General features: G+C 42.3%; 3 protein-coding genes across 4 annotated transcripts in view; 1 reads left to right on the top strand and 2 right to left on the bottom strand.

Moving 5' to 3' along the window:
- The window catches only part of LOC6501646, a 59,944-nt gene extending 42,732 nt beyond the window's left edge, over nucleotides 1-17,212 (bottom strand). The window contains exons 1-2 of one of the 2 annotated variants that reach the window (XM_001955634.4): nucleotides 16,954-17,212; nucleotides 13,974-14,291 (exon numbers count right to left, since the gene is read on the bottom strand). In XM_001955634.4, coding sequence (XP_001955670.2) covers nucleotides 13,974-14,097 — 124 coding nt within the window. In that variant the 5' untranslated portion in view covers nucleotides 14,098-14,291; nucleotides 16,954-17,212. The remainder of the gene's footprint in view (nucleotides 1-13,973; nucleotides 14,292-16,953) is intronic. The other variant, XM_032456255.2, reaches the window with a different exon arrangement.
- Nucleotides 17,213-19,425: 2,213 nt separating this feature from the next.
- LOC6501645 (peptidyl-prolyl cis-trans isomerase G) lies at nucleotides 19,426-23,766 on the bottom strand. Its single transcript, XM_001955633.4, has 8 exons — nucleotides 23,353-23,766; nucleotides 23,057-23,144; nucleotides 22,356-22,385; nucleotides 22,157-22,296; nucleotides 21,951-22,098; nucleotides 21,751-21,877; nucleotides 21,488-21,694; nucleotides 19,426-21,425 (listed from the first exon to the last, which is right to left on the bottom strand). Exons 1-8 carry the CDS (start codon nucleotides 23,654-23,656, stop codon nucleotides 19,629-19,631), a joined length of 2,841 nt encoding a protein of 946 aa, XP_001955669.1. The 5' UTR covers nucleotides 23,657-23,766; the 3' UTR covers nucleotides 19,426-19,628.
- Nucleotides 23,767-24,412: 646 nt separating this feature from the next.
- LOC6498925 (glutamine--fructose-6-phosphate aminotransferase [isomerizing] 2) lies at nucleotides 24,413-27,331 on the top strand. Its single transcript, XM_001955632.4, has 2 exons — nucleotides 24,413-26,378; nucleotides 26,698-27,331. Exons 1-2 carry the CDS (start codon nucleotides 24,699-24,701, stop codon nucleotides 27,070-27,072), a joined length of 2,055 nt encoding a protein of 684 aa, XP_001955668.1. The 5' UTR covers nucleotides 24,413-24,698; the 3' UTR covers nucleotides 27,073-27,331.
- Nucleotides 27,332-27,626: the final 295 nt, after the last annotated feature.

The raw sequence follows: 27,626 nt of genomic DNA, 5'->3' as shown, positions 1-27,626 counted from the left end.
AAAACAAATTAAAATCAGCCAGCAAGGCAGTAAGGCAGCTAGGGCCAGGAATTAAGTCAGCCAGGAATACTCTACCAGTGCAGGCACAGGATGCCTCTGCCAGTCAGCTTTACATCATAATTTTATGTTTTTACGTAATTATGTTAATGGATGGATTTGCCTGGCGCCTGAACTAGATCTACATAGCTGCCATCCGCCACTACCTTTTGCAACTTTGTAACAGAAAACTGCAAAACTATATCAAAGTGTTAATTATGTGTCTGGGGTGCAGAGCCCCTGGCCATTTTAAGTAGTAACTTTTCCTGTTCATCTTTTGACAGGAACAGACGGCTTCAGCCTCAGCTTCGGCTTCATCCACATCTATATCTATATCTATATAATCCGCTGATTTCTACTGCCTGCTAACTGAAGCACATGAGAACGCATAAATTTTACACCGCATGTCAGGGCGGAGGAAAAAAACAAATGCCTTTATGATTTGTCGCAAATTACTTTAGAAAAAGTTTGGCACACCGGCGCTCGCTCACGTTCGACAAACAACAATAAATCATGACTCGGATCTGGAAGCTGGAGCAAATGTGCCTGGCAAACATATTTTTGGGCCAAACATGTGAAAAAGTTTTGCCGTTGCCGCCACCTGTAACAGAATTTAATTAACAAATTGAATCTGCGCCGAGGGAAAAAATTCAAATCGAATGCATCATTAGGCAAATGAAATGTCTTGATTCCGTATGCGAATCATTTTTCGGTCGATTTGTCGGCCGGAGAGCAGCGATTACAACTGTCCCAGGTACCAGGTCTCTGGCCCCAGGTCTCAAGTAAGTGATTAATTGGCCAACATCATCGGAAGACACACATGTTATGGGCACCAGCCTACCTAATCTTCACGCTCGCAAATCGATTCTTTTATTTTTTTGTGGTAAATTGCTTTTAGATATTTTTCGATGTTCGCTTTGATCGTTTATTTGTTTGTTTGTTTTGCCAAATTTCACAGTAAATGGCCAAGCGCCCCTGGCAAAATTTTCAATGACCACCAAACGAAAAAAACAAGTTTAATATAATAGTCTATAATTATGTATAATGAAATGGGGAATGCTAAGAGCCTTTATAGCTGTTGATAAACATAAAAGTGTGCACAGCTGGCAGACGTTAATGCCAGTTGGCTGATTGGCCAATAGTTGAAACAACAATACTCAAATTATTCACAATACTCGGGCTTACATCGATTGCTTTTGAAACTTAAAGAGAAACAGACTTCAAGATGTAAGCAATTTTAAATTTAATCGCCCTTCAATAGATTCCCAGAACAAAGCACAAGTAATGGTAATCTTCTTAAATGTTTGGGCCACTCAGTTATGCAAAAACAAAATCTTTCTCTGGTATTTTGTACAAGCCACTTGGGGTGGAGACACTCTCAACCTGTTTTCATCATAACTCATCTGAAGAGCCAGTCTTCATAGTCTTAAAATAAAAAATATAAAAATTTTCCACTTCGAAATCCTGGCCTGAAGAGCCACGAGCTCACCTGTGCCCGGCCAGAACAAATTGTCTTGTCATTTATTCCACGGGCCACGTTGCTAGGACACATATTGGACGCCAGCCCAGTGCTTCGGTTCGGATGGATGGATGGATGGATGGCTCCTGTTTGAATGGTGTCCTCTATCGAGTGTCTCTTTAGTTTCTATAACAGCCAAATTGAGTGGGAACTGGCCGTATACTTCTGGGCGTCTAATCTGCCCGGATCTGACACGTGCTGTTGTGGACAACACTGCGTATACGCAATGTGTCGCAAATGAAACGTTGCTAAGTGGGTTTCGCTATTAGATGGCCACAAATTCTATTAGTTTGGCCGGAGGCGAAATTAATTAGGCTCGCAAATCAACAAGTGTGTCATTGTGTGGGTAAACTCTGATTTTGACTTTTTTTTTCCCATCCACCCATATTGTACGAAACGACATATTCAATGTTGTTTTTGCGGTTGTAGTTGTCAATAGCCGTGTCCCGAGTCCCTAGCATTGGGTAATGCCATCGCAAAAATAAAAACCAATTAATTAAGGCTGAAATACAATGTAAATACAATGAATTGAAGCGAGCCGAGTCGAGCTGAGTCGAGCTGAGTCGAGCACGGGCCAAAAGAATCATTGCATAATGGCTGTCAGGGTAATTTACGTTACGTATACGCACAGTGTATTCCCATTGAGTTCCGGAATATAGTCAGGCATCCAGACAGGCAGCCGGGCAGCCAGCTAGCCGGCTAGCCAGCTCCAGATTCAGCACCACTTATTATGTAAGCGGGCATTAAACTACTTGCATAAATCACTTTGCCTGGCAACGGACACAGCCTTGGGGCCCTGGTGGTGATTAATTATTGGAAAAACTGCTACAAAGGACTCGAGAGTCTGCATCCGAAATCTCCTTATTTCCCCCTTGGCCTACAGCACCGAAAAAAAACTCTTAAAATGACAGATTATCAGCTTCCACGGCATATAAAAAGATTATAGATTACTAATACTTTTTAAATTTAAAGAAAAACTAAAAATAAAGAAAACTAAGACCTTTGGTGCGAAATTTCTTTCTCTGCATTAATTTCGCTGCCATCGCCACTTGCCAATATGTATATGAAACAAATATGGAATGTTTTTCATATTTCTCATAATTCAATTGATGTTGGCATTTCCATTTAAAAGCAAAAAAGCGAAAAATAAAATTGAATCACATACGCACTTTCCGCCTGAGCAGGGGATCCTATACAATATGTAGGCTTTGCGATATCACAATGCCTTACAGGCCCGAGGGCCCGGCTGTGCGGCTGTCATTCCTCCCGGGGGGCAATATGACAATTAGTTACCAAAGCAACAACAGAAATACCTACAAATGACAGCAAAATACACAGGAGAGTAGTGGGCGAGAGAGGTCCTTTCTCCTCTAACGTTTCAATGGAGGAGGGACATGGTGGAGCACACACCGCACAACATGGCCGCACGGCAGCCATTTTGATGGCACCAGAGGACACTCAATGGCAACAGCACGGAGCGAAAAGTCGAAGAACCGGAGCAGGGCAGGAGCGACCTGCAAAGCTGGAAAGCCGGAGAACGATACATTTAGTTGATTTTTGAGGAGGAGCAACAGCAGCAGCAGCTACCATTTAATTAGAAATACGTATCCGCCGACTGCTACGTGCTCGCAACCATGTTGCCACGACAGCACGAATCCTGTCAACTAATTCATCAATTTTTCGTTTCTTCCTTTTTTTTTATTTTGAGTAACGACTACCTACAGAGTTTTAATGATTTTTTGCCGGCATCGACTCTTAAATGTACTCTAAATGAACACTCGATCCACCTGCATTAGAATTTGTTTTGACTTTAGCCTTTTTTTAGCGCCGTGCTGTGCATAATTAAGATAAGTCGCCCGGTAATTAGTCGCTATATTTATTACAATTACCTGTCAGCGAGAATAAGTGCACTTGGAAATGCGTGCAAATGAACTTTTCCGAGCCAAGTCGAGCCGAGCTGAGTCGTGCACTTGGCTCTAACTATGTTAATTCGTGTATCACTTTGACTTGGCTCACAAATGTCAAACGGTTGAAGCCACAGTGGGTCCAACTTTTAGGCTTGATAAATTATCTAGTCTAGCTTAAGAAAGAAAAAAAAACTAGCCTCGAAAGAACTTGTTATGCCAAAAAGATAAACGGCATCATTAAATATATATTGTTTCGCGGAGTCGGAGGAACCCCCCAAACGGAACTCATTTCGTGGCCGAAACTTCTTTATTTTTGGGCCATTAAACGAGCTGACCAAAGGGCATGCGAATAGAATAAAAACCACGAAGAAATCTGGAAATGAAAACATTAAAAAATATTTCCATAGTCTGGCGGTGGTCTTGACCAAGTCTAGTATTCTTTGGCAATTAAGCGCACTGTGCCAGATTATTAGCCAAGATCCAGCTAAGCGGATTAGCTGTAATGTTAATTAAAACTTTATCTTTAACCCCAGAGACGACGCCAACGCCAACGCCAACACACTGACTGTAGCGACTCTTTTGCGAAACAGATACAGATACCGAAACTAATTTGCAAACAAAGTTAATCACGTTTCTCGCATTGATATCGAATGTAAGCCGCAATGAATTCTAAATACTCGTACATATCGCATATTTATGCAAATGAGCTGCGAGTGAGCTAATTGAGTATTAATTAAATAGTAACCGAGCTCTCCTAAGCCTCCTCCATCTACATGTGTAGTGAGTGGGATTATGCTTTGTCAAGAATCAATATCAAATCTAACAAATGGCAATTAAATCCATTATGCCAGAGACTGTTTCGAATACTTGGTTAAGCTCTCGAAGCAACTACTATGCGGAACCCATGGAGATATAAAGATACACAGATATGTAGCTGCCTTATATGTAAGCCAGGCAGCAATTTGCATAAACAATTAATCATGCAAAGCGCGAAACGTGAACAAAATTCGAAAAGAACAACAAACTAAATTTAGTTGTGCCACGGATCTGAGAAAAAGGAACTCTGGAGGAGGAGGTGGTAGGATGTGGGGGTTAAAGACAAAAGCCAGCCAGTTGTGGAAGAGGAGTTGAAGCTGAAGATTGGTATAGAAGGCGCACGAGAGCTTGTCTGAAATTCATAGAAATTGCACCGCATATGATTCAATTTCGCCTTTCAGCCAGGCCTGGGCCTGGGCCGGGCTGGGCCAGGCCGGGCAACTTGAGGCGAGCCTGCTCCAAACTGGCAGCGCCAATAAACGTGGCCCAAAAGAATGCAGTCGAAAAACCAGTTTAGCGTACAGCCTGTGGACTTCTCGATCTCTGGCAGCGTGCAGAGCACTCTACTCTCTATATACCAAAAACAAAAAATAAAAATGTAAGAGCAAACAAAAAAGCCACCAATAGCAACTTAAAAAAACAACAGCAGCAGCAGCAGCAGCTCTACCACTAACAGCAGCGTCCAAAAACAACAAGTGAACCAAATTCTTTTTAACGAGCTTGCACGAACATTTGATCCCCAGACCCAGAGAGCCCCAGCAGCAGGTAAAGTGGGGTTTTGGCCAAAAAGCAAAAAACTGAAAGGAGCAAACTGAATAAAAAACCAAAACCAAAACAAAAAAAAATAATTCAAAAACCAAAAATAACAAAAAGAAACCTAAAAAATGTTCAGTTTTAGCCATGTAGCCATATAGCCATGGCCAAGCCAAGAAGTGTTAAACCCGAGCCAAGTTTTTGCTTGGCCTGTCCGCCTGTCCGCGTGTCCGCGTCCGTGTCCGTGTTCATATCTCGTGTCAATTTGCAAGCTGACTTCTTTTTTATTTATTCCTTTTTCATGCTCTCCATTTATTTAATGCTTTTTTAGTTGAGTTTCGGCTTTTCGTTACTGCCTTTTTAAGTTACTGTCTTTACTTTTTTTTTGTTATTCGGCGTAATTTAATTGCAAGCGGACACACCCTTAGCCCACACCTCAGATCTTGGACATGGCGAGCTTCTTCAGTGTTTTTTAGTGGGTTTACTGCACAAAAATTTCGTGGGTCCTCTGCGCTTGGCTAGGCTTCTAAAAAATGCCTGAAACACATGCAATGCCACGCCACCGACATCGCTAGAGATAATTATATATTTATGAAATTAAGCAAATTATGCTAAATGCATTTTATTATTTAGTTAACAGCACCACCGCACCAGCCGCGACTCTGCATTCATTGTCGGTCACTTCAATCCGCGATTTATTCATGGGATTGGACTGGGACTGGGAATGGGTCTGGAATCGGGACAAAGATTCCGACGAGACTGGCGGCAGACTGACGGTCATCGGACTGGGATCGGCCCTGGCCGGCCCGGTCTGGTGTAGTGTTGATTGGTAAGCGTGGAATACAAATTAATGAGCAATATGCCCTGGTACTTCTTGGTTTATGGTACTTAATTTTCCATTAAATATTACCCTAAATTGTTATTGTTTCTCTCAAATTATTATTCATCAAAAAATCCAATTTTCTAATTGATTATGTGCGACATTTCAAATCAAATTTATTAAAATTTGATTTATTTCTCACAAGCCATGCATTTAATTATAATAAAGTGTTTTAATCGAGTTCGGCGGAAAATCCATTTTCCAGTTCATTGAAGCCCAATTTATTATGCATATAATTAAATTTATTAAATGCCAGTGCTGATTTCCGAAAATCCCAAATTGAAACTGTCGTTACTCGCTCTGCATATTGTATTTGGATATATATTTTTTTTAAGTCCATGGCCTGTAATCGGCATATGTACGAACTCAATTGGGACATGATGTCTCTCAAACCGACAAAAAAAATACATGAAATATCACTCAAAAAATAGCCATTTAATGGGAATAATAAAGTTTGAATAACCAAACGTTTATTATTGCCATTTTTCGCCATTATCACAGTTTATGGTCTAAATTTAGAAGCCAGCCCCCAGCACAAGATATACGGATTTGGTAAAGAAATGACGTGAAGCAACAAAATGCCGTTTTTTATGATGGGATGTTTACGAACAGAACATTCCGTAGACATGCCGAAAATATTTTTACTTTTTATTCTCTGTGGGCTATGTTGTTTTTGTCGTTTTTTTGCCTTCTCTAGCACCCAAAATGGGCCACTCCATTTTTGTCAATTGATTCGCCTGTCTGGCTTTTTCAAATACGCATTAATTTCATTTATTGCAATCATCATTGTTGTTCTTGGTGTTGCCATGGTGAGAAAAGCCAACGCAAACACGAAAGTTAGCCGGAGAAATTTCAATGGGATGAGCTTGACAGTCAGGGGGAAGAGTCCGGGCAGAGTCCGGGTGGAGCTTAGACACTGGCATTCCTGGCCACTGATTGTGTTGATTACGCTGACCCACTTCGCTGGTCTGGCCTGGCCTGGCCTGGAAGGCAAGGCTCCTGCTCTTTCTACTTCCATTTCTTTGGGCGCCTAGGCGGACCACCCAGACACTCAGAGCCACCCCACCACCCACTCCCCCCAACTACAGTCTCTCTAGTCAAATTCAATGAACTCGAAACTGGCTGATAATACTCGCAATAATAATAATAATAGTAGTAATAATGTTGTTTTCAAATGACAGCACAGACACGGCAGAAAAATGGGAAAAAATAATGGAGTCTAAAGACAGGAGGCGGTGGAGGTGAGAAAAGTTCAGAGTTGTCACTCAAAGTCGAACAAGAGTAGATAAATGACACTGGCCAGCCGGTCCTTATCCTATCCCCATATAATTTATCCACTCGTAAAAATAAATGGCTTTTGTTAACTAGACACCACTTTGGATGTAAATCAAAAATATAACTCTTTTTTCCATTTAATTCACAATTTTAATCAACAACTGAAAACTATTACAGACTTATCATATTCCCATAAAGTATTTAAGCTTTAAATTCCAAAAAATAAACGTAAAGGATTATAATTTTTAGAATCTCTAACTCGCCATAATCTCTGTCTGGTCATAACTATTCCATTTGGGTTCACCTAACAAAAATAACAAACTACTTGAAACTCGTGTTTAATTTTTAATAAAAAATAATAAAAAAAACACAACACACACACTGGTACCATAAATTGTTTTATTTTCTTGGCCACACAATGACTGGACAAAAAATAGTAGACCTCCCCCTCCCAAATCAACTATGAAATCTACTTTTCTGCTCGACCTGAGTGAACATATTCCGTAGCTCGGCTCAGGTGGGCTATGGGGCTATGGGGGACTTGGCTATCGACATCATCGGACACAAAGTTCTTTGCCTTTGGAAATTTTCTGTATTGTTGTTTTGTTGCAACACGACCAAAGCGTCAATTACCGCCTCTGTCCGTCTGTCCACCTGTCTACCTGTCGTCTTATTCTTTTTTTCGCCGCTGCCGGCCGTTGTTTGTCAATAATATGCGTCATTCTAATGCGAAAAAAATAAATAAATAACACAAGCGCGCACACAAGGAAATAAATAGGCAAAAAAAAAAATAAAAAAGAACTCGGCTTACACGTGGTACTACTTTTAATGGATTTTATTTGTACTTGCCACTGTCGGCCACTGTCGGCCGGAGTTGCCCCCGGGAGAGGGAGGATGTGGTGTGGCAGGGCCCAGGTTCAAGTTGTAAGTGCTATTTTCATTGTGTTTCGCAAAGTGTTGGCCACTGCCAGTTGGTATTATTGTTGCTTTTGTGCGTAAAACAGTCAAAACGAACAATGACAAACAATATTGGCGGAGTGGTGCGAGTGGCGAGCGAATTCCGGGCCAGGAACAGAGCCCACAAATTGGTTGGATATATCAAAGAATGGCCAAACAATTGGTGGGCTTATAAATAGAGTTAGACGGTCATGAATTCAATGAGTGATGGCTTAAAGCTGATCGGATAGAACCAGTTCAAGCCATTTTATAGCAGCTGGAACTGAAAACTACTTATTTTTTTGGATAATAAATTACGAAATGCTTCTGATTGGAGAGGAAAACATAAAACTCTTTCATATCCGAAAGCCACTAAACGATGGAGTTTAGTGCCAAATATTCTCAAAATTAAAACTTTCCCAGGGTTTATGCAGCTTGTTATGTCGACTCATAACTACCGCAACAGCTGCACCACCGCTCGTTTATGGCCATAAACAGTTGAACTGCAAACACATCTAATTGCCAAAGTATTAATATGACATTAAGGCTCTTGGCATTTGGGTCGCACACGCCGGGCGCAAAAAAAAAAAACATAAAAAAAAATTGAAATAAATAAATAAATGAAAACGCCATGTCACCCAGCTCCAGCCCACGTTTGACAAAGTTTAAACTTTATACCCAGTTTAATTTCAAGGCGCGCTTGCCCCGCTTTTTAAAGCGCCTCATTTATGGCTCAGTAGACTGGGCCCACCACCACTCTCGGCCCAGTTTGGCGCAAAACTTCAAGGCACGCCCGCCCGAATGGGAAAAACTTTTCTAATGCGGCGCCAACGCTACGCAAATTCATGCCAACTAACTTCTAATAATAATTTTAATTGCCAAACGGCAGCACTTCGGACTCCATGACAGGGGGCGGTGTTGGGTTGGTCGTGCAAGTTTGCTTTCATTTTTTTTTTTCCATTTCGAACAATTTTTAATATTCCTTTTTCTATTTTATATATAAACATTTCGAAGAATCCGACGCATGGCACATGCTGCAAGGGGAGAAATGAAATATGAAATATCATGCTGACTAAGGGGGATGGATATTTTCAACCATTTTTTCCATTTCTTTATTTTTTTCCATATTATACATATATTTATTTTTTGCTCCTTGAACTTTCGAGTTGGGAGCTTGGGGGGGATTCTAAAGTTGGAACCTTAATATGCTTATGTGTCGACCAAGCGGAAAAATACCATGGGTAAAAAATCACACACCACATGCGTGCTCTGAAAATTCCCATATTTAAGTCGGGGCAGGTGGTTAGCTTCTTGATGTGTCACCTGTAATGAATGGTATACTTTTTTTTTATGACATTTTATTAGACTGCTTGTCTGGCTGGATTCTAGAAACCGCTTATTGGTCGACACAATGAGGCGGAACCGCAAAACCTTTCGTCACTGTCGTCTAGACGGGTTTTCAAAGAAACTGTATAGGATCTCTAACCACAAGTTGCAAGTTGCAAGTTTCCCGAAAAAGCAACAAAATGTCGGAAGCACACATGGCTGATCTCCGAAATTGATTTCTTTTGTCACGCTAACATTTAATTTCATTTAAAATTATCGCACTTTTTTTAAATAGAAACATTTTCCGGAAAAACGCTTCCCTCATTAGTGGCATAGATAAGGAAAAACCTTCCAACCATTTAAATGTTGCAATTGAACTAATAGAATTTTTTAGAATTTTTTTTTCTTATTCTATACCTCACGCGTCAGATAAGGACGTGTCCGGAAAGGGGATGTTTTTCGTCTAATTGTCAGGACGACAAAAAAAAAAAAGAAGGAAGAAAATATGTTTCCCGGACACCTCATCTCGGTGGGCTTTCGACCCTCTTTGCCATTAGAAGATTATGAAATTTATAAAATATTTTCCCAAAGATTTTTCTTCGCCACCCGCGCCACCAAAAAGCAAAAAAAAAAACGAACCTTTGCTTTCCTGCCAAGTGCGAACAGCCGCCGGGGGAAAGGTCCATGGCGTACTTAACTGATTTCCGAGAATTTTCACACAAACACAGTGGCAGGGAAAAGTGTCGGTATATGTCAGTATGTGTGTGTGAGTATGTGTGTGGAAAAGCGAGGCTACCCAACAGCGAGCAATCAGTTTAAAGCTGTCAGGACAGCGGTAAGGATTTTCAATGGGGGGGTGGGGGGCTATAAACCGGAAAAGTGCTGCAAGTAATGCGACGCAGGATCCTACCAAGGAGCGGAAACAACGTCATAACATTCGGCCATTGGCAATAACTGGCAAGGATGTGTGAAAACTTTAATCAGAAAAACTATTAGTTTGTTTTATTTAAAATCCTTCAAGGACACCCTTCTATATTGTCCTTATTTGTATTTATAAAAACTGATGATGTATTTTGAAGTGTAACAACCTTTGTAGCTTGTTTGGATGGCGATTTTCGGCTTAAATCCCCGGAGCTCCAGATTCCGGCACCCAAGTCTGCCAGATAGAATCCCCCAAAGCACCCTCTATCCCCCAATGGCTGTCTCTTTCACTGCCAGGGTGATGCGCTCTCTTAAGCCGGCGCCTGGAGCATTTTAGGCTCATTGCCATCTCGCCATGGCCATTGCCATATCGCCACATCGCATAGCATCATCGTAGTGGGGCACTCATCCAGTCAAGAGCGGGGAAACGGCTTGCATTTGTGGTCTGGATGAGCCGATTTTCTGTTTTCTATTGCGCCTGGGCTGGGCCTGGGCTGGGCTGGGCTGGGAGTCATTGTGGCAAGGAAAACGTTGACTCCTCAAGTTGTTATTTCAACTGTTTTTGCAGAAGCTCGTTTTGGTCGAAGGAGGATGATGGGAGAAGAGGGTGGTATGTTGTTTTTGTAACGCTGCTTGAGATGTCAAATAGCAGAGCGTTTGCAACAAAAACAACAATAAGAAGCAACAGCAACAACCGCAGCAGGAAGCACTTGAAAATTGAAATCAAGCTTTGGGGCGCCAGTTACGCAGTCGACGCCAACGCGTCACAAAAAAAAAACAAAAACAACAAATACAACAACAACAACATACAGCCAACATACAGCCAACAAACAACAACAATATGAGATAAGAACAAAGGTCCTACTTCGGGTGGCTTGCTATTTGCATATGAATATGGAGCACTCGGAGGCAGCTTTTTGGTTCTTGCTTCCAACGATAACAACAACAAATAACAAGAATAACAACAACATCAGCAACAACAACAACAACAATAGCTAAAGCAACAAACGATTTGCTGTTTGGCATATGAATAAACCCAACAACAACAACAACAACAACAACAACAAAGATACAAAAAGAAAACTTATTGCTGATGCTGTCGCAATACCCTCTCCACGAAAGGGATTTTCGAGACGTGGCGTCCATCGGAAAGGTTGTGGAAATAAAAAGGTTTTCCGGCCCATCATGCCCCTCCCCCCTTCCCAAACAAAAATTTATTGTATTTGAAAAAAAAAAATAAAAAATCAATATGCGTTTAGTTTTTAAGAGATTATTTGAGGAATTCTTGTATAGAAATTCTAAGAAAAAAATCTCGTAACAAAAATGTTAATATGTGTCCTTTTAATATATCCTTTTTTTTAGGGATATACAGCCAATAAAATTCCTCACAGAACATAAACAAATAATATTTGGAAGAAAGAAGTTTCAGAACTCAGAAACTCTAACTTTGAAAAGTTAGTTTTTGGGGCAAAAAGATTCTACCAACTAAAGTTAAAACTAATTCTGTTAGGACAAAGTTGTACTTTAAGTAATGTCTGCTACTGCCAAGGGTAAGGGTATACCGCTCTTCGATTTTCATGGATGTGGACCTAAAACCCCCCCCCACCCACCTTGTTAATTTCTGAGGTTGTGGGTTTGCCTTCGTAGCTTGGCTTTTGGTAAGCCTGCAGTGTATTGCCGGCGGCAACAATATCTTCAACACTGGATGCCATTTGTTGCTGTTGCTAGTGATGTTGGTGTTGCTTTTGTTTGTTGGCGGTGGGCGATAGATGGCGCCACACGCCAGCGAAAATTGAATAAGAGGCTTGAGTTGAAGGCAATTGCCGAAGTAGGCAGGCAAGCGGAAAGCAGGAAGCTATACCAATAACAAACACACATACTCAAGAACGAGGACTCCCAACTCCCACACATCCCATGCACACCACACACACACACACACACACACTGGCACGTAACAAGGAAAAGTTATGTAGTGTTCTGCTGGTAGGTTTTCCTTTTTCTTTTTTTTTTTTTGTGCCTCGCTTTTGCTTGTTTTGGGTTACTTTGAATTTAATGGAAAATTTATTGACGACATGCCGCTTAGTCGTTTGACTTGGACTTTTGCCTTTTGCCAGAGCACCCAAGGCACCCCCCTAGCCCAACCATCCCAACCATCCCACCCACTATTTCGCCATTTCCTGGCAACACACGCCAGCAGCTCCCCCCATCCAGCTGCTCTGTCATGTGTGCAAAGTTTTCGCATTCGGTTTGCTCTGGTTGGGTTTCATGAACTTGCCCATGCCCTGCACTACGACTGATTTTTCCAAGCAATTGGGGATAAATAGTTGATGATTGTGTGTGGTTGGGAGGTTCTAATGGGACAAGGGACAGGGGACACAGGACATACGACAGAAGAGTGGAAAGACACAAGGACTGGGAACTGATGAATGAGGGATGACCGCTTGATGTGTCTCGGATTGATTGATTGTCCCATGCACTCCGGCCAAACACATCCAATATGCTGCAAGGAAGCATTTGAATTGCTTCATGCGGGTCCTTCCGCACTTACAATAATCGTTTGCAATTTGCAGGAATTTGATTTCAGGATATGCCAGAGTACGCGTCATTTATCTTATCTTCCCGCAATTTCTCGCAAATTTAACAAAATTAACATTAATTTATTATCGATTGTGGTGGAAGCTATACCATTTTCCAGGATATCTTCACTTCTATGCTATCCAATTTCTTTATTTTAAAATTTCAAGTTTCTATCCCCAATAGTAAGTAGGTCTACTGAACCAAACATCAAAGAAAAAACTTGAAATTTGTATTTGCATTTATTGAAAAGGTTGTCAGCAAACGTGAGAATCCTGCAGGTGGTGACATTCGAACGGGGGTGGTATAATTTTTGGAGGAACAAGTATAACTTCAGGATTCGTGCTCTAATTTGCCAGCCCAAAAATCAGTTCCTTTGAGGCTCTTATAATGAGATAGGCGACCGTCACCGTGCCGGTGACTTGTTCACTTACAATAAATTAGAATTATAACCTCGCTTAGCCAAATCAACGACGCAATAACCCCGCAATAGCCAATGTACATGCAAGGGGACTATATCCTTCCCCAGGAGAGGGAGTCCATGGGGGTGTAGTAGTATTAGTTGGCAGCAACCCCCAGAAGGCGTAGAGCGTTTGCCGAAAATAAAACATTCACAAAAAGCGATGGCAAGGGGTAGGTTATCCTGGCCGGGCCAGCCGGGCCAGCCGCTCCTGCCTGACGCCACAATCCTCCAAGGAGTCGTCCGCGCCACCGAAAAACTTTTCTCGCGTGTTTTACCAACTTTAATATTTCATGTTGCTGATTTTCTTTATGGGATTTGGCCGTGGAAATCCCGAACCATCGTCTCACACCCCCAATCTCAACCCCTTCGAACTCAACAAGTTTTTTTTTTTATTTTTTGTCAAGTAGAAAAGACCTTTGGAGTGGAATGCGGACACGCCTGCCATGTTACGCCATTAGTTTATGATTATTGCCCGAAGTTTTGCGGGTCGGTTCCCAGGTCGGAGAGCTGCACTCGGAATGCGGAGTGTGAAGTGTTTTATGGATGGGGGCTGGGTATTGGACTCACCTGTTGTCGGCTCCTTGGTAAGTGTCAGTCGTCCATTGTGGTCGGTTAGCAGCAGTAGCAGCAGCAGCAGCAGGATCTCGATCAATTGAATCACGAAGAGGCGTCGATTATGAAACAAAAACATTGCAATTCGACGGTTTTTGTCACCGATTTTCGGGTTGGGGGTTACCCCAATCTCTTAAGGCCCAACCGCGTTTCTTATTCTTATTTATTTTTTTTTTTTTTTTTGTCAATTTATAATTTATGTGATCTGATTAACAAGCTCATCATTCCGGCAGTCATTTTTATTCAATTTTTTTCTCTCACATTGATTTTTGGCTTTTGGAAGAAAATGGGGAAAAATCAAAATCATGTCATTTTATTTACTAATCTAACCCAAACACACACACCCACGCAACATAACACCCTCACACACACACACGCACAGCCCACAGAAGTATGCTAATATATTTGGGAGCACGCATAAATATTTTACGCGAGCAACAGTGCGTATACGTAATTTGTTTAATAGTCCGCACAAACATACCGCTACACGATGGCCCGGCGCCAATGTCATTTGTTGTCAGCGCTTAAATCGGGAAATTGATGGAAGCGCCAAGTGAATTTTATGTTTTTTTTTGTTCAGAGGACAGTGAGGCCTCGTTTTGGGGGTTGATTTCGATGAAATAGCCATCAATCTAATTTGCAAATTTTCAGCAACCAGAGGCATACATTATATTAATGAATGTTTGCCCAATTATATTCCCAGAAAAAGTTTAATATTTATTTAAAAATGAAACAAATACAAAACAAATAGTAATTATACTTAGGACAAAGTTTACAAAAGTTCAGAAAGTTTATACAATATTATATCCTACATAAGTACTATATTTCTATACTATAGCTTAAGAGCTCTTAAAAAAAGGTATTCATGTTTTTATATTTACTTTTTAGAATGCTTTTAACCTAATAATCATTAAGGGATTTCCCGAAAATTACAGATTACAAATTCTAGATGCGAAAAGTTTCCTCTCTGAGTGCCACCCATGTTCTATAATCCGGAATAATAACGCCGCATTCTCATCCTCATCCTTTTATGTTGGCGTGTGTTTGAATTTAAGCTGCGATAAATGCTCAGATTCTTCAGCTCAGATTCTTCTTCGGCTCTGAGCCACTCTTTCTCCTAGCCGATTCCATTACGCACGCATCACCATAATAATAATAATAAGAATAATAATGATTATGATGATGCTGATGATGACGGTGATGATGCCACATAAAAGGCGGCGGGGCACATTTCAATTCCACAAAAGGCGCGTGTATCTCGAAGATACATTTCGCGCGGCAAACCCCAAGCTCGGTTCGGTCGGTCGGGCATAAATGAATGCTAAAATATATTTCGGCGGCGTCGCCATTACTATTATATGTACATGTTCTTGCTATTTCGACTATCAAAGGCTTTGCGCAAAAAATAATGCCTCAAGTAAAGTTTTCTATATATATATGTATGACAATTGGTTTTTTGTTGGCAATGTGAAAAATACAAAAAAAGATTCAATAAATCAAACGAAAATGCAAAAAAGTGCTGGTTGAATTTGAGCTTCGGCTTTTTTGTATACAGTTGCGTTTATTTGTTTACAGTGCCCGGAGAGTTGAGCGCTTTGTTTACAACTTTTATAAAATACAATATATATATGTATATATAAAGTATATCTGCGAATAAATGACATTTATAAAAAAATTTATAAACTTTTTCTGCAAAAAACTGACTGAAACAAAACCCAAAAATTTGGGAGATGAGCAAAAAAAATAAAATAAATAAAATAAAATAAAAAGAAAAACAAGAAGCGTAGCGGAAATCGCATTGGGGTAGTTGTTGTTATATGAAGCAAATTGTATATTGCACATGTATGCGAATTTCGGCACACTCGTACGCACACACACACACACACACACCCAAACACACACTGACGCAGAATCAGGCGCTCAGCACGGATAACAGAGAGCGTAAAGATTGCAGCGTCGGCAGAGGGCAGAGGACTGAGGGCAGAGGACGAGCAGAACAAACGAATTTCAGCAACGACGCAAATTTCGATTTCCTCGAAATTTCTACCTTCTATTATGCTTGTTCTTGAGCTTCATCTCTGCTTCTTATTCTTGCTTCTTCACCATCAACGGGCATCATATACATTTTGTTTGCAAAAAGCAAAAAACAAAAAAACAAAAAAACAAAAACAAAACAAAAACAAAAAGCAAAACAAAAAAATAAAACAGTGAAGAAGAAGCAACAGCAACAGAGCAGCTTACTAAGCTTTTTCTGCCGGCGTCTCTGCCGCTGTTTTGCTCCTTGTTTTTGCTACGCTTCGCTTTGCCTTTACCTTTTGCTTTTGGGTTTTGGGTTTTTTTTTTGTGTTGCTTTTTCTTTTGCCCCGTTGCGTGAAGAAGAGGAAGAAGTAGCCGCCTACAGTGCTAGTTTTTTGTGGCTTTCCTTTATCATATCCTTTTTTGTCCTGTCCTGTGCTTTGTTTGTTTGGAATTTCTCAATTTTAAAATATTCATTCTAGACTTTTTTTTGGCCACCCCCACACACACACACACACTCATACACGCATGTTACGCACTTGGCGTCTCTGGCTTTCTTCTTCTGCTTCTTCTTCTTCTTGGTTATTTTCTCTTTGTTGTATTATGTCATAATTTATTTTCAACAGGACTAAACAATGCCGGAATTCGCACAATTGACAATGCCAATGAATCACATTTCATTTTCATTAGCTATCGCTTTACGTCTCTCTCTCTCTCCCTCCATCTCTCTTTATTACTTTCTCTCTCGTTCCGCCTGCACCGGCTCCTGTTGCCTACTCCTCCCCCGCCATAATCTTTGTTGTCTTTTTTGCATTTCCGTTTTACGTTTGTATTTTGTATCTTATTCGCACTCACGCACACACACACACAAACACACACTAAGTCTCTCACACAGATACTCAGATAAAGTTACACGTACAACGTACAATTCAATGCCGCATTTATTGTTGTTGTGATTCGGTTTTGTTGTTAATTTTTGTTTGTTGCCGCACACACAACATACACTGCCACTCGCAAAATTAGCAAGCGCCGGCAAAATACGCGACCGGAGCAAACACGTCCAAACACTCTGAATTCCATTCCGTCCATAGAATCCAAAGCTCTGTGTGCGTCAACGTCCGAAACTCAAAAAACTCAATCTTGAATACTGCAGGGTGTTTTTACTGTACGGTCTGTGCGAGGCCGAGACCGAAGCTTAACAGTTAATAACAGAACTCTGTTGATAACAGACCATAGTTTCGCCAACTACACTCCTGCTCATAAATATAGGTATTCCAAAAGAAAATTGTTTTCTTTTTCTTTTTTATGGCTATGAAAAAAGTTCCCAGGACGAAAAGAAAAAAAGCTCTCATGGATGCCCCATAAATGTATTATCAAAGGCCAAAAAAGGAGATCCTTTGCGATTTAAAGAATTAAAGAAAAAACCATATTGATATATACTACTGTCAACTGTCATTTAGTTAAAAAAAGGAATAATGATATCTAAAAGTTAAAATTCCATATTAAAATATTGTCTAATACCTCATAATGATAAAATTGTATCATATAGTTGCATATTTCCGCACTATAATGACCCGAAAAACACATTAGGACTACCTTTTAGGAACAAAAAATTAACTTTTATCGGAATTAAGGAGTAACCTATGTAAGTCCCATAGAAATCCTTGGGGGAAGACGTAAAAACTAAATAAACAAAAATAAGGATAGAATAGGAAATGCATTTTCTAATTAGCTAAAAACTATAAAAGTAATAGAAAGCTGACAGACACTTATTAACAAAAAAAAAATAAATCCTTATGTCTAATCAATACAATGTTTTTAACACTATTTTTAACAAAAAGTTATTTTAAATTGTGAGTGTACCTATTTCTACTGTCAGCGTTGTATATTTAACATTTTACTCGTTTTTTTCTCTTTAGACACGACATGTTGCGTACTGTGCAGTAAGCCAGAGAGAGGGTCATACGAGAGAGCCTTTTGAGCTTTCGATTAGTTCGGCTCTGTTGTTTGCTACACTGTGAAAAACATTAATTTCTTTAAAGATACTTATGAGGAAATCTTCATTAATTGTTTTTATTTTCTGTCAAAAAGTTACCAATCCTGTTAAATAATTCAAATACTCTGTTAAGAGTCCTGTTAACTATGTTAATGTTAATAACATAAAAAAGCTTCCGTCGACATTGCTGCCAACAGTGGCAGAAGCAGCGACGCCAGCTGAAGCGCCAACGAATGCCGCAAAAAAGAGACTGCGAAATTTCAATGGCAACGTCAAAGTCAACTGCGGCTGAGGCAGAAAAAGCTTGATGCTCATGAATGAGTCGGCAGCGAGCTGCAAAACAAACAAATCAAAAGATACATACAGCAGTGGGCAAAATAATAAGTACGTCTTAGATTGTAAGTGGGATAAAATTAAAAGTAGGCTTTAAAAATATAGATTATACAAATATTTAACAAAATCTTTTTTTATTGTTATAATTTTTAAAAAAACACTTATATTATTTATTAATTTAATTAATATTTATCTTAAATTTTAATGATTATGAATTTAAGTATTGTTTTTAAAATAAAATAAAAAAATTAGATCTAAAATGTATACATGTATATGCATTATACATACATTATGCATTATACATTTTTTTAAATATTAAAAATATTTTTTATCAAAATAATAACACTGGTATTATTTATTAATTTAATTATTATATATCATAAAGTTAAAAGTTTAAGTATGTAAGTATTGACTTTAAAAGGTTTCAAAACTGATTAAATTTAAAATTGAGATACGAAATTTTGTTTTTTATTGATTCCTTAAATATCTATAGATATTTGAGTTAAAGATAGTTTTTAGGTTTCATAATATTCATAATTTTATTCATAATTCTTCGATTGTCATTAAAATGAATGAAAAAGGACTCAGAAATATCCAATATCCTTAAACGCTCTGATTTTTGGGGCTCAGAACAATCGTTCTTTCTGAAAAATAAAGGCAGTAGAAATAATAGATATTAAATGACTAGAATAAGATAAGTATAAATAAATATTTAAATAAATAATAAAATAAGATAAGTATAATTAAATATTGTTACTTATCATATTCTACTTTTATATTATCCATTTGTTCTACTGCCTTAATTTTATTTAGAAATAAGAGTCAGTTAGAAATGTAAGCCCATTTGAAATGGTTCGTCACGAACCTTAAACTCAGACTAAGGCAAGTGATTCGTCACCTACCTGAACTGTAGTCCTCAGTGATCTAGGCCTACAATGAAGTACCTGTAAGTGTCACTTCTTCCAGAATCAAATTTCAAGATGGAGAGCTGGACCAAAATATATTTTAAATACTAGAACCTCAAGGATTGTCCCACTTTCTAACCAATTAAAAGTAATTCCCTTGTTTTTTATAAACTACAGTGAAGTTTACCTTTATTGAACGCTTTTCAGTAAATATTTAGTTTGGGTGAAGTGATTTTTACAATTTTGTCTGAAAGTGTTAATGGTATGGAGATGTTAGAAAAAAAGGGGGTTAACTGCTACTAAGGATCAATTACTGTCTAGGATATTTCTCGGCTTTCTTACATAACATACGTATGTATATTATTCCGAGTCTGAGCGGGCGGAGGACCTCTTTGACTTTTTATGCTTGCGCTTCTTGTCACGATGACGATCCTCAGGACTCGCGTCGCGTTTGCCGCGATTGGCTTCGGATTTGGCTTCTGCTGATGATGCCGCTTTGGCGCCAGATCCTTCGGCAGGACCTGCAGCTTCAGAGGCATGCAGTTCGTCTTGAAGCTTCTTCAGAGTCTCAGCCTTCAGGCGCTCCAGTTCGTTCAGCTCGCGAGTGGTGCGCTCCTTTTCCATGTCGTCCTGGCGCTGCTTCTCGGCCCGCCTCTCCTCCTCTTTGGCGATTTCCTTGCGCATGTGCTCCTTCAACAACAGCGCCGCCTCCACGCGCTTCTGCATCTTCTCGCGGGCCATCGCCTTGTCCTTCTCCTCGTCCAGCGGCAGCGCCGAAGTGAGCTTGGGCAGCGGACTTCGCGACGAGCTGTGTCGGCGTCCACGGCTGCGACTGCGCCGCCGTCCCGGCGAGTCCCTTCGCCTGCGCCCCGGTGAGTCCCTACGCCGTCGTCCAGGCGAGTCCCTTCGCCTTCTGCCGGGAGATTCGCGACGCCTCGAATCGGGGGAGTCTCTGCGTCTCCTCTCGGGAGAATCTCTGCGTTTCCTGTCCGGTGAGTCCTTGCGTTTCCTGTCCGGCGAGTCCTTGCGTTTTCTGTCTGGCGAATCCCTGCGTTTCTTGTCAGGTGATCCCTGTCTCCTTCCCGCCACCGAGTCCTGTTGCTTTCTGTTCGGAGAGTCCTGTCGCTTCTTGCTAGGAGCATCCTGACTCCTCTTGTTTAAAGAATCTGTCCGTTTTCTAGCCTGGGATTCTTCGCGCTTCTTATTTGGCGACTCCTGCGGTCTTCTGCCGGAAGAATCCAGACGCTTTCTGGTCGGCGAATCCGGACGCTTCTTCCCAAATGACTCCTCCTCCTGATGCTTGCGACTTTGGGAGTCCTGGGGCTTCCTAACCGGGGGCGACTCCTGGCGTCTGGGAGGCGGAGAATCCTGTCTTCGGCCACGGCTGCGGGAACGCTGCTGTCGTCGACGATCGCCGCTTGGTGAGTCCCTGTTCCTGATGGGCGACAGTGGAAAACGACTCCTGTACTCATTATCGCCCGATCGGGATCGGTTGCGTCGATCCCTGTCGGCAAAAGGGTTGCGACGATTGCGATTGAACTGATTTTGATTCGGATTCTGGTGCTGGTGTTGGTTGGGATTCTGTCCCGGTCGTCGGATAGGCGAACGACTCCGTTTGTTCCTGAACTTTTCGTCCGGCTTGTTATCTTCGCGCCTCGAGAAGCGGTCCTGCTTGGTGGACAGTTCGACCTTGCTTTCCAGTTTGGGAGCCGGCTTCTCCTTCTCCCGCTCCTCGGCTTCGGACTCCGGTTCGGATTCCGTCTGCTGCTCATAGTCCAGGGCATTCATGTCCATTGATTTGCGTCTCTTGTTGGGCGTCTCCGCCTTCGGTTTCTCCTTCTCGCCCTCCTTGTCCTTGTCATTGTCTTTGGCGGCATCCTTATTCTTGGCTTTCTGCTCCGAAGAGACCTTCTCCGGAGAATTGTCTCCGTAAGTGCTCGCATGCGGCAGCTCGAAGAACGACTTTTTGGGATTCTTGGATGCCTCGTCGTGGCGCCGTTTGCGCTCTTGCTCCCGCCGCTTTACCTCCTCGTCGCGAACTTTGGACTCCTCCTCGATGCGCTCCAAATCTGCCAGCTTGATGGTGCGTTTCTGGGCATGCTTCCAGTGCGGGGGAGTTGTGCTCCGTGAGCGACTGCGTGATGGTGTCCGGAAGCGCTTAAATGAGAGTAGAAATTTAAATTTAATAGTTGGAAACTTCCCATTAATGCTCTACTTACAAACACGCCACGTCCTTTGACAATTCGACCGCTGCGAGACATGGGCGGCGCCTGTTTCTTCGACCAACCGAAGGCGTTTCGGTTGCGGTCCCTGTCCCGCTCTCTATCCCTCTCCCTGCCCCTGTCACGATCGTGTCCACGACCTCCACGATCATCCCTATCCCGCGATCGTGATCTCTCGCCGCGCATCAGAAATTTGTTGGATACCTAGATGGGAGAGGCATTTTAGTCACATCTTTTATGAAGAAGACTTCGTTACTTACCTCTGGAATTTCGTTGGGATCTATTTTTGTAACTGTGACCAGCGGATGCAGTTCGCCCTCTTCCCGTTCCTCGTCATCATCCGGCGGAGCTTGCTCGTGTCGACCATTTCCACGTCGGACATCAGTACTATAAAAAAAAATAGTATTTTTCATAATTGAAATATTTAATTAAGACAAAAATTCATTTATTTGGTTCGTACTCTTCACTGTCGGACGAGTTGGACTCTTTGCGGTTGCGCTTCTTCTTTTTAGAGTCCTTGCTAGTGGCCTTAACTTCGTCCTCGCTTTCCTCGCTGTGGGAATCGTCACTAGAAACGGAGCGCTTCCTTCGCTTCTTTTCTTTTTTGGCTAAGGAATAGACTAGTTAGTTACTAGTTTTAACTAATTTTAGTTGGTAGAGTAGTACCCTTTGTCTGTCTAACCAATTCCCCACAGTTGGCAATGGCCGCATCCTGCAGAGGACGTGAGTTCCTGTCGATTGGCAGCTCCTCCAATTGTCGGACTAGCTCCTGGCCGGAAATAACTTGACCAAATACAACATGGATACTGGAAAAGAGAAATTCTATTAATATAATTTATAAAATTGATAATTAAATAGGACTTACTTGTCCAAATGTGGCGCAGGCTGTGTTGTACTACAATGAGAAACAGAAGAAGAGAAAAAATTCTTTACACATTGCTTTTCACTTGATTGGTTTGGTTGCAGAAGACATTTTTTGTTGTAGATTCTGTTGTTGGTTCGGTAGTAGGCTGTAGTAGGTTTTTTTTTGTCGTTTTATTTGGTGGTGAAGACCATTGTGCAACAAACTAAGAGATTTGATGGTGTAGTGGACCGCCAACCGGCCACCGGCCACCGGAGTCTGGCTACACCTGGCAGATCCGGCGATCAGGATCCTCACCATCAGGATTCAGATCAGAGTCCAGGGAGAGTGAGAGCTACAGCCGAGAGACTGAGACCCAGGACACCAAACACCAGGGAGCAAAAAAGAGGGAGAACCAAGCGGCACGGCCCGGCACGGCCGGCTCCATCCATCTCTCACTTCTACCACAAACCGAGGGGTGGTGATGGATCGGATCGGATCGGATCAGCGGTCGGCGGTGATGGCGGCGGTTCTGGTTCTGGTTCTGGTCATATGCTACCGGCTAAATGGCTATATAGATTAATGAACAACAACAGACGTTTAAATAGATACAAAATAAAAGGAGAATTTATTCTTTGGCTGAAACATTTGGCTGAAAACAGAACTGAAACCATATTTATAGTCCGGATGCGTCCGGAACTCAACCTGGAAAGGACACCACTTACATAAAGAACTGGGCACCATTGGTGTTCTTGCCCCGGTTCGCCATGGACAGCAGGAATGGGCGGTCGTGTTTCTTTTCAAAGCATTCATCTGAAAGGGTTCGAAAGGGTTTATAATTTTAGATATTTTATATAAATATTTATAGAGGTTCAAAGGTCGAACTTGGGAACTAGGAAGGGAACCAAAAACATGATAGAAGGGGTTCCCGTTATGGTGGAGTGATCCTTCTAATTTGGCCTCTACTGTATTGATTTTTTTCCGAAACCAAAAGCACGCATACACACACACATGAACCTACCCTCGAAGGTGCCGCCATAGATGGACTCGCCGCCGGTACCATTGCCCGCACTGAAATCACCAGCCTGAACCATGAAGTCCTTGACCACACGGTGAAAAATCACTCCCTTATAGTGGAGCTTCTTGCCGGTGACCAGGCCCACCCCCTTCTCGCCAGTACACAGCGCCCGGAAGTTTTCCGCCGTCTTCGGCGCCACATCTGCAAACAGCTCGAACACGATGCGTCCCACCGCCAAACCGCCCAGCGAAATGTCAAAAAAGCAACGCGGACGCGAAGCGCTCGCGTCGCGCTTGTTTACCGTCATTTTACCGCCGAATTTGTTTTCCAATTAAGTTTTTATTCAATTCTTTGCTTCGTTTCGCGTTGCACAATGTAGAAGCTGCCAACTTGATCATAAATTAGAAACAGTGTGGCCGCTCTTGATTCAGAAAAATACTAAAATATACTAAAAGATTTGTGACTGCTGTTGGCTTTAAATGCTATTTTTGAAAAATATGTTTTTATGTATTAAATTTATTTGTGTATTATATTAGATGATACTTCTATAGACTTTCGAAAATCTAAAAAAAAAAACGATGTTTAATAGGTTTAATAATTAATCCCAAAATCCTCTCTAAATCTCCTCAACTAACCATTCCAGGAACTGCCATTTTGAAAGGCGGCATTAAAATGGCGAGAAATCGTTTATTTATTCCAGTGTAACAGAGTTTTTGGGGTTTCCCTCAAATTAACATGCTTCAGTTTAATTGACTTCAACTTCATTCAAATTCCTTTCATGGTAAAAAGGAAATGTATATTAGAAAATGTCCATTGACAGTCTGGCAACATAAGGACATAAGGCCGGTGTACATTTTCAAGAGAATTATCCCATTTTATAGGATAATTTGACTATTTATACCGTAATAAGCACCCAAAAATTCTCTTATTCAAAAAAATAAAAATGCAAAGGGAGTATGGGCTTTTCGGAAGTTTATCCGTGAAAGAGATACGAAATTAACAAACATAAAATTTTTGAAATTATAGCACCTTGGCGGGCTTGGGCGGAAGAACGTTTCAACCATCTGGCAGCTCTGGGCTATGTTTACATTGAGAAACGGGACAGAAAGAGAAAGAGAAACACAAATACGTGTTCTTTTGGGCAAATAATTTATCAGAGAAAAACAACGAAAAGTTCCAGCAACTGTCGCGATAATAACCGACAAGTCGCAGTGCAGCAGCGGCGACGGGCAGAACGTGAAACCAGCCACTCAGCTGACCGGAAAGCTCGAAGTATACAAGGTTCTGAGAAGAAGCGACGACGTGGAAAAACACCAGAACGAAAAAAAAAGTGACAAAAAAGAAGTGCGATGTGTGGCATATTCGCTTACCTGAACTACCTGACGCCCAAGTCTAGGCAGGAGGTGCTGGACCTCCTGCTCCAGGGTCTGAAGCGACTGGAGTACCGTGGCTACGACTCCACGGGTATCGCCATCGATGATCCAACTGCGCCGCCGGACAACCATTCCATCGTTATGGTGAAGAGAACTGGCAAAGTCAAGGTGCTGGAGGACGCCATTGCGGAGATTTGTCGTGGCGAAGGCTACACCCAGCCCATAGACACACACATCGGCATAGCCCACACTCGCTGGGCCACCCACGGTGTCCCTTCGGAGCTCAACTCGCATCCGCAGCGGTCCGACCAGGACAATAGCTTTGTGGTGGTGCACAACGGCATCATTACCAACTACAAGGACGTCAAGACACTCCTGGAGAAGCGGGGCTACGTCTTCGAATCCGACACGGACACAGAGGTAATAGCCAAGCTGGTCCACCACCTGTGGCAGCAGCATCCGGGCTACACCTTCGGCGAGCTGGTCGAGCAGGCCATTCAGCAGCTGGAGGGCGCCTTTGCCATTGCATTTAAGTCCAAGCATTTCCCCGGAGAGTGTGTGGCCTCCCGGAGAGGATCCCCATTGCTGGTGGGAATTAAGGCCAAGACCAAGCTGGCAACGGACCACATACCCATCCTGTATGCCAAGGCCCATCGCCCCCATGGCCAGCCGCAGCAGCAGGCCTACCCCGTAATTCCCCCCGGGGACTGCAACGCCGAGTTCCAGCCCCTGGAGCGAAAGGAAGTGGAGTACTTCTTCGCCTCCGATGCTTCGGCTGTCATAGAGCACACCAACCGGGTCATCTACCTGGAGGACGACGACGTGGCGGCCGTTAAGCAGGACGGCACCCTCAGTATCCATCGGCTGAACAAGTCCTCCGACGATCCACATGCCAGGGAGATCATTACCCTGAAAATGGAGATCCAGCAGATCATGAAGGGCAACTACGACTACTTCATGCTGAAGGAGATTTTCGAGCAGCCGGAATCCGTGGTGAACACCATGCGCGGGCGGATGAGGTTCGATACCCAGTCCGTCGTACTCGGTGGCATCAAGGAGTACATCCCAGAGATAAAGCGCTGCCGGCGTCTCATGCTCATCGCCTGTGGCACATCCTACCACAGTGCCGTGGCCACCAGACAGCTTCTGGAAGAGCTCACCGAACTACCGGTCGTTGTGGAGCTGGCCTCTGATTTTCTGGACAGGAACACTCCCATTTTCCGGGACGACGTGTGCTTCTTTATCTCGCAGTCGGGCGAAACAGCCGACACCCTCATGGCCCTCCGGTATTGCAAGCAGCGAGGAGCTCTCATCGTCGGCATTACCAACACAGTGGGCAGTAGCATCTGCCGGGAGTCGCACTGTGGCGTGCACATCAACGCTGGACCCGAGATCGGTGTTGCCTCCACCAAGGCCTACACGTCGCAGTTCATTTCCCTGGTGATGTTCGCACTGGTCATGTCGGAGGATCGTCTGTCGCTGCAGCAGCGCCGGCTGGAGATCATTGATGGACTTTCGCAGCTGGACCAGCACATTCGCACTGTCCTCCAATTGAACTCACAGGTCCAGGCGTTGGCCAAGGAGCTGTATCAGCACAAGTCGCTGCTCATCATGGGCAGGGGTTTCAACTTTGCCACCTGTTTGGAGGGAGCATTGGTAAGGGATCTATTGTGGTTCACGGACATTTATAAGTCTATCCACTTGTCACTTGTTTTATTTCTAATTGACTTAAAAAGCAATTGAAATGATTAACGAGTATTATGGAATTATGGAAAAGTTTGTAAAAACAAAAGTATTTCTGGAACTATTCTCATTAGAGCTTTTATTCCGGATAACGACATTCCAGGAAATAAAACGCTGGGAATGATAAGGAAATAGACTTGTATGTTGTGACACTTTTCCCAGAAATTCCCAGATAAGGGTTTCAACCTAGAACAATACGAATACGACTAATAATCCCTCTTCTAATCTGCAGAAAGTGAAAGAGCTGACGTACATGCACAGCGAGGGCATCCTGGCCGGGGAACTGAAGCATGGTCCCTTGGCCCTGGTGGACGACGAGATGCCCGTGCTGATGATCGTCCTGCGCGATCCTGTCTACACCAAGTGCATGAACGCCCTGCAACAGGTGACGTCGCGCAAAGGACGACCCATCCTGATTTGCGAGGAAGGCGACACCGAAACCATGTCCTTCTCCACCCGATCCCTGCAGATTCCTCGGACTGTGGACTGCCTTCAGGGTATCCTTACCGTCATACCGCTGCAGCTGCTGTCCTACCACATCGCCGTGCTCCGAGGATGCGACGTCGATTGCCCCAGGAATCTGGCCAAGTCCGTTACCGTAGAATAGGCACTTTTTGGCTCAGATCGCCAGAATCAAGAATTCCATTTTATTATCTGCCAGAGGGTAGCTACCCCGTAGAATTAAGCTAAAATCCTTTTGTATTCGCACGGATGCTAGTCCGGCCTTTCTCAATTTAACCCACTGTGCCCCTCGGCCTAAGCCGAACCTGTTAACCCCCTACTGTTTGTCTCGTTTGTCTTGTAAAGCAATTACTTTGTGTGGATGTGCAATTTAAATATATATATTTCCTTATTTCCTTTAAAAATGTTTATTTTTTATTGAATTCTTGTTGGATCTAAAAATAGATAAATGTAATAGGGGTTTTCCAATTGGAATTTTAAATATTTCATAAAACAGATTCTTAATCTTGTAGTTTTTTTGGCAGATTGATAGAGAATCAATATAACAATCTTTTAAGATAAATCTTTGGAATAGAATCTTAGAATATAATCTGTAGTCTTTAAAATAAGTCGCTTATTGGCAAAGAAATAGTCTTTGGTAAGAATATGCCTTTTAAGACGAATTTTAAATCGAATAACTTTCTAATTGAAAACATAGTT

The sequence above is a fragment of the Drosophila ananassae genome, chromosome 2L (genome assembly GCF_017639315.1).
Source record: "Drosophila ananassae strain 14024-0371.13 chromosome 2L, ASM1763931v2, whole genome shotgun sequence".
NCBI lineage: Eukaryota > Metazoa > Arthropoda > Insecta > Diptera > Drosophilidae > Drosophila > Drosophila ananassae.
Note: the sequence above shows the minus strand (reverse complement) of the source record. Positions and strands in the feature narration are given on the sequence as shown.

What these genes read in the sequence shown, in the direction of transcription:
- LOC6501645 (XM_001955633.4), bottom strand. Translation starts at nt 23,656, where the DNA reads ATGACGGTAAACAAGCGCGACGCGAGCGCTTCGCGTCCGCGTTGCTTT. An exon ending in AATGGTGCCCAGTTCTTTAT is followed by an intron (nt 22,386 to 23,056) that starts GTAAGTGGTGTC and finishes TTCTCATTGTAG; the next exon opens with TACAACACAGCCTGCGCCAC. An exon ending in ATCCCAACGAAATTCCAGAG is followed by an intron (nt 21,695 to 21,750) that starts GTAAGTAACGAA and finishes TCTCCCATCTAG; the next exon opens with GTATCCAACAAATTTCTGAT.
- LOC6498925 (XM_001955632.4), top strand. Translation starts at nt 24,699, where the DNA reads ATGTGTGGCATATTCGCTTACCTGAACTACCTGACGCCCAAGTCTAGG. An exon ending in CCTGTTTGGAGGGAGCATTG is followed by an intron (nt 26,379 to 26,697) that starts GTAAGGGATCTA and finishes TCTAATCTGCAG; the next exon opens with AAAGTGAAAGAGCTGACGTA.